At 37.3% G+C, this 13996-nt stretch overlaps 1 protein-coding gene across 6 annotated transcripts in view; it reads left to right on the top strand.

Moving 5' to 3' along the window:
- Window positions 1-13996, top strand: part of LOC127842624 (N-alpha-acetyltransferase 15, NatA auxiliary subunit-like) — a 62218-nt gene that overhangs the window by 11050 nt on the left and 37172 nt on the right. For all 6 annotated transcript variants that reach the window (XR_008031793.1, XR_008031796.1, XR_008031795.1 and 3 more), the window contains exons 4-6: window positions 2448-2536; window positions 4976-5044; window positions 13537-13671. Coding sequence is in view for 2 of the 6 variants with exons in the window: in XM_052372214.1 (XP_052228174.1) it covers window positions 2448-2536; window positions 4976-5044; window positions 13537-13671 (293 nt within the window). In the remaining 4 variants the exon portion in view is untranslated. The remainder of the gene's footprint in view (window positions 1-2447; window positions 2537-4975; window positions 5045-13536; window positions 13672-13996) is intronic.

Raw genomic sequence — 13996 nt, 5'->3', positions numbered from 1 at the left:
GTTCAGTAATCTTTTTTTAGTTCTGCTCTGGAATTTGGGAAGATATTGATCATTGATAAATGCACTGTTCTGAGGGAAAATTGACTACTCTGCCATTGATCTCTTCTGAACTCAATAAAATAAGTTGTGTTTTGGCTGATTTAAACACCTCTTGATGCTTTCTTGAAAAGTTAACAGCTCTTGAAAAAGGTTGGAATTTTGAAATAATTAAACTCTAAATTACTTTTAACACCAGCATCAAGACATTTTGGCATTATTTTCTAAATTATTCTTATTATTTAGATTATTTTTATTTGGCGTTTTCTAAATTAGAAAGACTATTCTATTTCAATAACTTTAGTAATTTTTTCTTATTTTTACATTTGATTCACTGAAGTCTCCTAATCTCCATAAATATTATTCTTTAGATTAAATTAGACCTATTTTGTAAACTTGATTTTTGAAGCACTTTCTAGACTAACAGTAACTTATATTTATATCAGGTTTTTTGACAGATTTTGAACTTCTTTTTACATTCATTAACGTATTTGCTGTATGTTGTTCATTTTTGTAACGATACTTAGATTCTTTAGACTTGGCTTGTACCTGTTCTTAATTTTCTGTCATTGTTCTTCATTTTCCGAGTTCTTGGAATACAAAATTAGTTATTTTTGTTAAAGCTGCCTTGGTTTTCACTTATAAATAAATTCTTAGAGTGTATTTAGGCGTCCCTGACTGAACGCAGTTAGTTAATTGAATTACAACCAGTCAGTATAGTCATCCTGACCGAAAATAGGAGGTTGTCAAATAAATATTTCGGCATTACATAAGTGCTCACAAATGAACATAACTTGTAACCGTCCTGTGACCAGTTCATTTGCGTAAGCGAAGCAGACCGCTCTACCACACCTGAATAGGACAGTTGAGTTCGATAATGGTTTGGATTGGTAAAAAAACATGGCCACCGGGGGAGGGGGGTCTTTTTCCTTATATTTATATAGTAAAAAAGCTTGTGAACACTCACATGTTTTGCCTAATCATCATGAAATTTTGTCAAAACATTAGTTATGTGGATGCCTCGGATGAGTTTGAAAATGGTCATGATCAGTGAAAAAACATGGCCGCCAGGGAGTGAGGCAGTTTTCTTTATATGTATATAGTGACAACATGTGAACAGTCTAGAAGACACATTTTTTTTCCCAATCTTCATGAAATTTTGACATATCTTGGAAGATCTAAAAATGGTTCAGGTCTGTTAAAAAAACATGGCCGCCAAGGGGCCATTTGTGGTTCATTCTTCATGATACTTGGTTAGAACATTTGTTCCATTGATATCTTGGGCTGCAAAGATTTCTTTTTATCTCAGGTGAGCGACTTTGGGCCTTTCAGGCCCTCTTGTTGTATTTGTAACTTAGAATATTTTGTTAAATTTTGTGTTTAGATCCACTTTACTTCTCAAGTATTAAGGCTATTGCTTTCAAACTTCAAATACTTTCTTACTATCATGATGTTACTGTACCTGGCAAGTTGAATTTGACCTTGACCTTTGAATGACCTTGACTCTCAAGGTCAAATTATTAAATTTTGCTTAAATTGCCATAACTTCTTTATTTATGATTAGATTCGATTGATACTTTGACAAAACAACTCTTACCTGACATGCCACAATAGACACCACCTAAACCATCCCCCACGGCCCCCCCTAATCTCCCCCCTGAATCCCCCCCCCCCATTTTTTTTTATTTATTAAAGATCATCTTATAAATGACCACCACACCCTCCCACTATACCCCCCACCCCTAAAAAATAACTGTTATGCCCCCGCTAGGGTGGCATATAACAGTTGAACAGTCCGTCAGTATGTCAGTCAGTCTGTCCGTCTGTCCGAAAAAACTTTAACATTTGCCATAACTTTTTCACTTTTGAAGATAGCAACTTGAAATTTGGCATGCATGTGTATCTCATGGAGCTGCACATTTTGAGTGGTGAAAGGTCAAGGTAAACCTTCAATGTCAAATGTCAAATTTATGGTGTCTGTCCGTCCGAAAACTTTAACATTGGCCATAACTTTTTCAATATTGAAGATAGCAACTTGATATTTGTCATGCATGTGTATTTCATGGAGCCTCTCCATGATGGCTTACGTTATACTGTCAAGCACTCTAATAGTCGAGCGCGCTGTCCTCCGATAGCTCTTGTTTATGTTCTGTCAATACTACAATATTGTTTATAAATTATAAATATATAGAATATGACAAACAAAATATTTAAAATAAAGAAATGTTGCTTTACTGACTGAAAATAATAACTGTATGGTAGTTATCTATAAAATAAGAAAGACAAACAATTCCAGTAAAGACCAAAACGCTGACATTCACCAGAAAGTATTTCTAGAAAATAAGAGCAAAGATGCCTAAAGGTGTATCCAGAATAGAAAGATGTACATTTCTTTAACTAGAGTCATATAGGTTGGCATGTGTATGGTCTGCTCCAGAGGTCAGACAGGAAATATGACGAGGCAATCAAGTGCTACCGGAATGCATTGAAATGGGACAAGGTGGGAGTGCTTAGCGTACAGTTGCCTTACTTACCAATACATACAAGAATGTAAATGATGATTGTAAAATCGATCCTTCAGAGTCTGTGCAAGGGGGATCGCTCACCCATTACAACCTTGCACAGACCAATGTTGATCAATACATCTGATGATTCTTGTAGTCAGATTTTGTGTAAGCACAAGTATTATCGTGAACCAAAAAGCCTCATTCAAGACAAATTTATTCAAAATTTAGTGTATTCTAGCTATTTTTAGCTCACCTGTCACGAAGTGACATGGTGAGCTTATGTGACCGTGTGATGTCCGGCGTCTGTTGTGTGTGTGTGTGCGTCCGTCAACAATTTGTTTGTGTAGACAGTAGAGGTCACAGTTTTCATCCAATCTTTATGAAATTTGGTCAGAATGTTTATCTTGATAAAAGCTGGGTTGGGATTTGGGTCATTTGGGGTCAAAAACTAGGTCACTAGGTCAAAAAGTAGGTCAAATAATAGAAAAACCTTGTGTAGACAATAAAGGTTGCAGTTTTTACCAATCATTATAAAATTGGTCAGAATGTTTATCTTGATGAAATCTGGGTTGGGATTGTATTTGGGTCATCTGAGGTCAAAAACTAGGTCACTAGGTCAAATAATAGAAAAACCGTCAACAATTTGTTTGTGTAGACAGTAGAGGTCACAGTTTTCATCCAATCTTTATGAAATTTGGTCAGAATGTTCATCTTGATGAAATCTGGGTTGGGATTGTATTTGGGACATCTGAGGTAAAAAACTAGGTCACTATGTCAAAAACTAGGTCACTAGGTCAAATAATAGAAAAACCTTGTATAGACAATCGAGGTCACAGTTTTCATCCAATCTTTATGAAATTTGGTCAGAATGTTTATCTTGATGAAATCTGGGTTGGGATTGTATTTGGTTAGTCAGGTAAGCGATTCAGGGCCATTATGGCCCTCTTGTTTACATTTTGCTTCAAGAGTAAATTTCAATTAATTCCTCAAAAGAAGGGTCACCTAATCCTATTTTTTGCAAAAGAGAAAGTAACTTCTACTTAAAACTTTGGGCAAAAATGACCCTTGCCATCATATTCAACATTAATGACACTTTCCTAACCTACAAGCTGTGTTGTTAAGAGAGTTACTTTTTGCGGCCATGCAAGTTAAGAGTCGCATGATGATTGTAAAATCGATCCTTCAGAGTTTGTGCAAGGGGGATCGCTCACCCATTACAACCTTGCACAGACCAATGTTGATCAATACATCTGATGATTCCTGTAATTTGTACCGTCATTTACAGTTTTTATGCCCCCGGTAGGGTGGCATATAGCAGTTGAACTGTCCGTCAGTCAGTAAGTGCCTGTCAGTAAGTCGGTCTGTCTGTCTGTCCGAAAACTTAAATGGCTATAACTTTTTCAATATTGAAGATAGCAACTTGATATTTGGCATGCATGTGCATCTCACGGAGCTGCACATTTTGAGTGATGAAGATCAAGGTCATCCTTCAAGGTCAAATGTCTAATATATGGCGTCTGTCCAAAAACTTTAACATTTGCCATAACTGTTTCACTATTGAAGATAGCAACTTGATATTTGGCATGTATGTGTATCTCATGGAGCTGAACATTTTGAGTGGCGAAAGGTGAAGGTCAAGGTCATCCTTCATGGTCAAATGTCAAATATATGGCGTCTGTCCGTCGGAAAACATTAACATTGGCCATAACTTTTTTAATATTGAAGAAAGCAACTTGATATTTGGCATGCATGTGCATCTCAAGGAGATGCACATTTGGAGTGGTGAAAGGTGAAGGTGAAGGTCATCCTTCAAGGACAAATGTCTAATATATGGTGTCTGCCCGTCCGTGCAAAATCTTTAACATTGGCCATAACTTTTTCACTATTGAAGATAGCAACTTGATATTTCGCATGCATATGTATCTCATTGAGCTGAACATTTTGAGTGGTGAAAGGTGAAGGTCAAGGTCATCCTTCAAGGTCAAATGTCAAATATATGGCGTCTGTCCATCCGAAAACTTTTACATTGGCCATTACTTTTTCAATATTTAAGATAGCAACTTGATATTTGGCATGCATATGTATCTCATGAAGCTGCACATTTTGAGTGGTGGAAGTTTAAGGTCAAGGTCATCCATCAAGGTCAAAGGTCAATTTATTTATTTTTTTTCAAAGCGGCGTTCTCATGAAGCTGCACATTTTGAGTGGTGGAAGTTCATGGTCAAAGGTAAAAAAAAAAAAATTCAAAGCGGCGCAATAGGGGGCATTGTGTTTCTGAGGAACACATCTCTTGTTAAAATAATTTTTATTCTATATTTGGGTACTTAAGACAGACTTAACATTGTATGGTTCATGCAAGAGGCATATCAAAGTCCATCCTCCTGTACCGACAATGTTTAAATAAGTTTTATCACAGTGTAATTTTTTTCCAGGACAATCTTCAAATTCTGCGAGATTTATCCCTGTTGCAAGTACAAATGCGAGACATGGAAGGCTACAAGGTGAGGTTGTCAGTCTTACTCAGTGTGCCTGTCTTAACTGGTCTGCTGTGAAATCTCTTTATTTTTCAGGGTACACAATTTTCGCAATTTCAATATGTAGACATATATCAAGGTCTTTTAAGTTAGAGAGCAATGTCAAAAAAATAACAAAAAACAAATATGCATTGACGCCTGGCCATTGAGCGAAACGCCAATAGAAAGCCTCATTTTTACTGCTTGGGTATGGCAATAAACATGTTAATCAGTGGTCATTGACTATTTGACTTGGTAGGGCTTTAGGGATTGGTGGAGTAAATTAAAAAACAGCATTTTATTGTGGGTTATTTCAAAGAGGTACAAAAAAAGCACTTAAAGCTGGATTGGGGGGGGGGGGGGGAGGGGGAAATTGAAGCGCATTAGATGCTGTTAGTGGAAAAACATTAACAACTGTTAACATACACACTTAAGTGTTATTGTTGTTTCATTGATGTATTTAACTAACTTAAATATTGTTTACCTTTCAATATGTTCCATTTCAATTCCATGCTATTACAGACTGAAAACTGTACAGAGTGACAAACATAATAAAGCAGAATATGCATATGAATCTGATTATATGCAGATCCCTTTTAATCAATAGAAATCAAAATATGTTGGTATTTTTTCCCATTTTGAAATGATAATCTATTAAATTGTTTTTATTTTGTTGCGAGTAGCCTAAACTCCAATGTACACAAACACTCATTTGCGTGACAGTTACATTCACCGTGTAAAATTTGCAATAAATATCTGTTCTTTGTATCAAAGTCATTTTCTTCACCATTGATGGACAGGTGCATTGATTTATTCCTTAAAATTTTATGAAAGCTTTTGTTACTTAAATTTTGTTCTTTTTTGCTGACAAGGTGGTTTTAAACCAGGTTTTCCGAAGGAAAAAACTGGTTAAAAGATTGGCAAATGTGGACAGGCGGGCAGGCAGAACAAGCTTGTCCAGGCCATAACTTTGACGTTCATGGTCAGATATTAAAATCATATGGCACATTTGTTCACCATCATTAGACGGTGTGTCACTTGAAAGAATGATGTCGATATCTCCAAGGTCAAGGTCACACTTTGAGTTCAAAGGTAAAAAATTGCCATAAATGAGCTTGTCCGGGCCATAACTATGTCATTCATTGTGAGATTTTAAAATCATTTGGCACATTTGTTCACCATCATTGTACGGTGTGTCGCGCAAAAGAATTACATCCCTATCTCCAAGGTCAAGGTCGCCACAACTAAAAATATATTGATTTTGAAACAAGTGCGGTAACTTTGAACAATTAGTAACAATGCCCATTTTGAGTTTGTCTCCCTTTATCAGACTTTTTTTCAAGGTCGCCACGAGTAAAAATAGATTGAATCTTCGAAAGGGGGGCAACAATGCACATTATGCATTGTCTCCCTTTATCAGACTTTTTCAAATTGAAAACCTGGTTTTGTGACAATTTTGTTATTTGTTTCTCTATGGTCTTCCACCTTGGAATCATGACACATGCAACATGTTTCCATAGCAACCATAAATCTTAAATGTCTGACTACATTTGCAAAATATTAATTAAATCTGATGTCGTTCTGTGATAACTAAAGGTAATGGGGGAATTCTCGTCATTTAATCATGCACATCTGTTTGTTTCTGGTAAACAATATCATTAGGAGTGTTGAACTTATGAAGACAACATTTACAAACCTATTCTTTATTTAATTGTTTGATATAAATGCAATTTACATGGAATTAAATAATTTACGTAAAAATCCAAGACAAAGAGGAAAAAACATCATGGGTAGTGTTGTTCCCAGAAGGGCATAGGGTCATGGCGCAGTAAATTCAAAAAGGGCATTTTTACGCGTGGTTCATTAAAAGGGGCAAAAGTAGTGCTGAAAACATACAGTATTTTTCAGCGCATTAGACACAATTTTATACCAGAAAAAAGTTGTATATGTCTCATATTGTGGTGCGCCTAGTATAAGGGCAAAATAAACAGTCAGAGTTCTAAATTTTTAGCTCGGCTATTTTCAGAGAAAACACGAGGTATTGTCATAGCCAGCTAGTCGTCCGGCGTCTGCTGTCTGCCGTCCGCGAAGTGCTAAAACCTTAATATTGGCTCTTAAATCAAAGTGCTTCCACCTACAACTTTAAACTTCATAATGTAGATGCATCTTGATGAGTTCTACATGTAACACCAATTTTTGGGTCACTTGGTCAAAGGTCATGGTCACTGTGACCTCTAAAGAATTAAAAAAAAAATTTTTTACATTCTTCTGGCAAGCTTTCATTTATTAGCTCATCTATTTTTTGAAAAAAAATGCGCTATTGTCATCACCTTGGCGTCGGCGTCCGGTTAAGTTTTGCGTTTAGGTCCACTTTTCTCATAAAGTATCAATGCTATTTGCATTCAAACTTGGTACACTTACTTACTATCATGAGGGGACTAGGCAGGCAAAGTATGATAACTCTGGCTTGCATTTTGACAGAATGATTTGCCCTTTTTATACTTAGAAAATTGAAAATTTTGGTTAAGTTTTGTGTTTAGGTCCATTTTATTCCTTAAGTATCAAAGCTATTGCTTTCATACTTGCAACACTTACTAACTATCATAAGGGGACTGTGCAGGCAAAGTTATGTAACTCTGACTGGCATTTTGACACAATTATGTGCCCTTTTTATACTTAGAAAATTGAAAATTTGTTTAAGTTTTGTGTTTAGTTCCACTTTTTTCCTAAAGTATCAAAGCTATTGCTTTCATACTTGCAACACTTACTAACTATCGTAAGGGGACTGTGCAGACAAAGTTATGTAACTCTGACTGGCATTTTGACGGAATTATGGGCCCTTTATACTTGAAATTTTGGTTAAGTTTTGTGTTTTGGTCCACTTTACCCCTCAAGTATCATAGATATTGCTTTCATACTTGGAACACTCTCAAACTATCATAAGGGGACAGTAAAGGACAAGTTGCATAACTCTGGTTGTCATTTGTACGGAATTATGGCCCTTTTTTGACTTAGTAACTTTGAATATATGGTTACATTTTGTGATCCACTTTACTTCTAAAGTATCAAGGCTATTGCTTTTAAACTTCAAATACTTTCATGCTATCATGAGGGTACTGTACCTGGCAAATACTTTCATGCTATCATGAGGGTACTGTACCTGGCAAGTTGAATTTTACCTTGACCTTTGAATGACCTTGACTCTCAAGGTCAAATTATTAAATTTTGCTAAAATTGCCATAACTTCTTTATTTATGATAAGATTTGATTGATACTTTGACAAAACTTCTCTTACCTGACATACCACAATAGACTCCACCCAAACCATCCCCCGTGCCCTCCTCCCCCCTCCCCCCGCCCCTAATTTTTTTTTTTTTTTAAGATCATCTCACAAATGACCACCACACCCTCACACTATACCCCCCCCCCCACCCCACCCCGCCAATTTTTTTTTTTAAACGGTTAAAAAACTCAAATATTTATTTTTATTATTTTATGTTTGAAATACCGTCCAACCATTGCACCCAAGAATCCCCCCCCACCCTCCCCCCTCCCCCGAATTTTTTGTTATTTTTTTGTGTTTTTTTTTCCGCATTTTTGGAAGCTAATGTAATAAATGTCCACACCCCCACACTATACACCCATCTTCACTCCACCCCTCCCTCCTTTGTGATTGAAAATGAGAGTCCCTTCACCTTTAAAAAGAAAATAGATGAGCAGTCTGCATCTGCAAGGCGGTGCTCTTGTTTAAAATTCAAAGCGGCGTTATCATGAAGCTGCACATTTTGAGTGGTGGAAGTTCAAGGTCATCCTTCAAGGTCAAAAAAATAAATTAAAAAATTTCAAAGCGGCATTCTCATGAAGCTGCACATTTTGAGTGTTGGAAGTTCAAGGTCAAGGTCATCCTTCAAGGTCAAGGTAATCCTTCAAGGTCAAAGGTAAAAAAAAATGAATTTTTTCAAAGGGGCGTTCTCATAAAGCTGCACATTTTGAGTGGTGGAAGTTCAAGGTCAAGGTCATTCTTCAAGGTCAAGGTCATCCTTCAAGGTCAAAGGTCAACAAATAATAATTTCAAAGCAGCGTTATCATGAAGCTGCATATTTTGAGTGGTGGAAGTTAAAGGTCAAGGTCATCCTTCAAGGTCAAGGTCATCCTTCAAGGTCAAAGGTAAAAAAAATATTTCAAAGCCGCGTTCTCATAAAGCTGCACATTTTGAGTTGTGGAAGTTCAAGGTCAAGGTCATCCTTCAAGGTCAAAGGTTAAAAAAACAAAAAACATTTTTTTTCAAAGCGACGCAATAGGGGGTATTGTGTTTCTGACAAACACATCTCTTGTTTTTTTCAAACATGGTTATTAATTTTTATTATTTTATTTTTGAAATACTGTCCAACCATCCCACCCAAGAATCCTCCACCCCCTCCCCCCCAAAAAATATTTTTTTTTGTGCATGTTTGGAAGATAATGAATAAATGACCACATCCCAACACTATACACCCTTCTCCACTCCACCCCTCCCTCCTTTGTGATTGAAATTGAGATAGGTCCCTACACCTTTTAAAAGAAAAATAGATGAGCGGTGCTCTTGTTCAAAACTGCACCCGCAGCCGAGCGTTGACACCCGCTATGCGGTGCTCTTTTGTGACCGGTCTTTGTCCGTCTTCTGTCCGTCCGTCCGTTGTCCACATTTGGTTTGTAAACACTTAAGAGGCCACATTTCATGTCCGATCTTCATGAAACTTGGTCAGAAGATTTGTACCAATGATATCTCGATCAAGTTCGAAACTGGGTCATGCTGGGTCAAAAACAAGGTCACTAGGTCAAAAAAAAGAAAAACCATGTAAACACTGTTGAAGTCACATTTCAAGCCCCATCGTCATGTAACTTTGTCAAAATGTTTGCCTTAATGATATGTTGGTCGAGCTCAAAAGTGGTTCCGGTCCGTTGAAAAACATGGCTGCCAGTGGGCGGGGCAGTTTTACTTATTTGGCTATAGAGAAACCTTGTAAACACTCTAGAAGTCACAATTTTTGCCCAATCATCATGAAAGTTGGTCAAAACATTGGTTTTATTGATATCTCGGATGAGTTCGAAAAATGGTCCAGATCGGTGAAAAAACATGGCCGCCAGTGGGCGGGGCATTTTTCTCTATATGTATATAGTGAAAACATGTGAACACATGTTTCTCTGTGGTGTGCAAAGCAGGTTGAGCAAACTAAACAGTCTTTAAACACTCTTGACCGGACGTTTCTGGCGTTTCACTGCCGGCATTTGAAGAAGACTGACTTTTAAGTTGTACTTGTTTGAAAAGAATATTTATTTTTAAGTTAAAACAGATTTGTCAATTTTTTACAATAGCTTTTGTTGTTGTGCGACATGATGGAATACGTATGGTTTGCGTTAGATGTCGTAAAGCGAAAGACGTGATAGTGAACTACGTACGGTTTGCGGTAAAGGCTAAAATAAAGTAAACACGCGGATGCAGTTCAGGAAAATTGTAGTAAATTCGTAACAAAAGACGTATTTAAATGAGGTATTGATTAAAATTGAATAACACTTCCGAGAGGGGAATTTTAAAAATATTTGGGGGAAAAATATATGCACTAAAGATGGGGGAATGGGGCCGAATAACGCCGAATATTTCATCCAAAAAAAACACTGATATGTATATAGTGAAAACATGTGAACACTCAAGAAGTCACATTTTTGGCCCAATTTTAATGAAATTTGGTCAGAACATTTGTTTCCTTGATATGAGAGTTGAGTTCGAAAATGGTTCCGGTCAGTTGAATAACATGGCTGCCGGGGGGGGGGGGGGGTCAGTTTTCCTTATTTGGCTATAGAGAAACCTTGTAAACACTCTAGAAGTCACAATTTTTGCCCAATCATCATGAAAATTGGTCAAAACATTGGTTTTATTGATATCTCGGACGAGTTCGAAAATGGTTCAGATTGGTGAAAAAACATGGCCGCCAGTGTGCTGGGCATTTTTCTCTATATGTATATTGTGAAAACATGTGAACACTTTAGAAGTCACATTTTTGGCCCTATTTTCATTAAATTTGGTCAGAACATTTGTTTCCTTGATATGAGAGTTGAGTTCGAAAATGGCTCTGGTCAGTTGAATAACATGGCTGCCGGGGGGGGGGGGGGGGGGGGGGGGGGTGGGCAGTTTTCCTTATTTCGCTATTTGGAAACCTTGTAGACACTCTAGAAGTCACAATTTTTGCCCAATCATCATGAAAGTTGGTCAAAACATTAGTTTTATTGATATCTCGGACAAGTTCGAAAATGGTCCAGATCGGTGAAAAAACATGGCCCTCCAGTGGGCTGGGCATTTTTCTCTATATGTATATAGTGAAAACATGTGAACACTCTAGAAGTCACAGTTTTGGCCCAATTTTCATGAAATTTGGTCAGAACATTATTTTGTTTCCTTGATATGAGAGTTGAGTTCGAAAATGGTTCCGGTCAGTTGAATTACATGGCTGCCGGGGTGGGTCGGGCAGTTTTCTTATATTTATATAGTAAAAAAAGCTTGTTCACACTCTAGAAATCACATTTTTTGCCCAATCATCATGAAACTTGGTACAAAGATTGGTTTTATATATATCACATAATTAATGCCATAATTATTGCCCTTAGATTGTCCAAATTTTCATGATATTATACAAAATCCTTGTAAACAGTCAGTATGTGTGTCAGTCTGTCCGTCCGTCCGAAAAAAACTTTAACGTTTGCCATAACTTTTTTATTATTGAAGATAGAAACTTGATATTTGGCATGCATATGCATCTCGCGGAGCTGCACATTTTGAGTGGTGAAAGGTGAAGGTCAAGGTCATCCTTCAAGGTCAAATGTGAAATATATGGCGTCTGTCTGTCCTTCCAAAAACTTTAACATTGGCCATAATTTTTCACTATTGAAGATAGGAACTTGATATTTGGCATGCATGTGCATCTCACGGAGCTTAACATTTTGAGTGGTGAAAGGTGAAGGTCAAGGTCATCCTTCAAGGTCAAATGTCAAATATATGGCGTCTGTCCGTCCGAAAACTTTAACATTGGCCATAACTTTTTCAATATTTAAGATAGCAACTTGATATTTGGCCTGCATGTGTATCTAGTTAAGCTGCACATTTTGAGTGGTGGAAGTTCAAGGTCAAGGTCATCCTTCAAGGTCAAAGGTAAAAAAAAAAAATCAATGTGGCGTTCTCATGAAGCTGCACATTGTCAGTGGTGCAAGTTCACGGTCAAGGTCATCCTTCAAGGTCAAGGTCATCCTTCAAGGTCAAAGGTCAAATTTTATTTTTTTGTTCAAAGCGGCGTTCTTATGAAGCTGCACATTGTGAGTGGTGGTAGTTCAAGGTCAAGGTATCCTTCAAGGTCAAGGTCATCCTTCAAGGTCAAGGTCATCCTTCAAGGTTAAAGGTAAAAAAAATAATAATTTTAAAGCAGCGTTCTCATGAAGCTGCACATTGTGAGTGGTGGAAGTTCAAGGGTAAGGTCCTCCTTCAAGGTCATAGGTAAAAAAAATACAATAAAAATATTTAAAGCGGCGTTCTCATGAAGCTGCACATTGTGAGTGGTGGAAGTTCAAGATCATCCTTCAAGGTCAAAGGTCAAACAAAAATAATTTCAAAGCGGCGTTCTCATGAAGCTGCACATTGTGAGTGGTGGAAGTTTAAGGTCAAGGTCATCCTTCAAGGTCATCCTTTAAGGTCAAAGGTAAAAAAAATAAAAATAAATTCAAAGCAGCGTTCTCATGAAGCTGCACATTTTGAGTGGTGGAAGTTCAAGGTCAAGGTCATCGTTCAAGGTCAATGGTCAAAGGTAAATTATTAATTTTATTTTCAAAGCGGCGCAATAGGGGGGCATTGTGTTTCTGACGAACACATCTTTTGTTTTTGTAAGCAAAGTTTGATGTTTTGTAAGGGGGGGGGGTCAACTCAAAATATAGGTCACCAGGTCAAATCTTACATAAACAAAAACACTCCATATGCCAGAGTTTTGGTTCAATAATGATGAAACTTGACCAGGATGTTTGTCTGGACAATATCTAGGTCAAGTTTGACGTTTGGTAAAGATTGAATGAACCGACTCCTCTCAGGTGAGCGAACTAGGGCCATCTTGGCCCTCTTGTTTTAAAGTCATACTAGCAGAAATGTGCAAGTGATATTATAACAGGTAATTTGTTTGGCTGATTTAATGAAACAATTTTATCTTACACCAAAATTTGTTACATGCTTTTAATATATCTAAAAATGCATGTGTGTAAAGTGTCATCCCAGATTCGCCTTCGAAGTCTGCACAAGTTGATCCGGTATGACACTTTCTGCAAATACAATTTTTTTTAAAGGGGCAAAATGTTATCTGTGATTAGCCTGTGCTGAATGCACAGAAATATCTGGGACAACACTGTACACACATGTATTTAGCCCTATTTTCACAGAGCGTGGCTCATATCGTATGTATTTATTGCAGGAGACCCGATACCAGTTGCTGGTGTTGCGGCCAGGTCAGCGTGCCTCCTGGATTGGTTACGCCATGTCCTTCCACCTACTCAAAGAGTACGACATGGCTCTCAAGATCATCGATTCCTTTGCCAATACACAAACGGTGAGAAGAAATATAGCTGACCATGTTATTAATTTAAATGATACTAAGACTTTAAGTGTGCCCATCAAAAAGGCAGGGCATTGGCTAACAACCTGTGCATCATTCTTTATTAACTGACATATTTTTATGCCCTTAAAAAAGTGAATATAGTGATCACACTGTCCGTCAAAAAATGCTCATAACTTCTATGTCCCTTCAGATGTAACCTTCATATTTGGTATGCATGTGTATATGGACAAGGCCTTTCCATACGCACACAAATTTTGACCACCTTGACCTTGAACTGAGGGTCAGTGTTTAGGTTTAGAAAAAGGCGTTGAAAAAT

The sequence above is a fragment of the Dreissena polymorpha genome, chromosome 8 (assembly GCF_020536995.1).
Source record: "Dreissena polymorpha isolate Duluth1 chromosome 8, UMN_Dpol_1.0, whole genome shotgun sequence".
Classification (NCBI taxonomy): domain Eukaryota; kingdom Metazoa; phylum Mollusca; class Bivalvia; order Myida; family Dreissenidae; genus Dreissena; species Dreissena polymorpha.
Note: the sequence above shows the minus strand (reverse complement) of the source record. Positions and strands in the feature narration are given on the sequence as shown.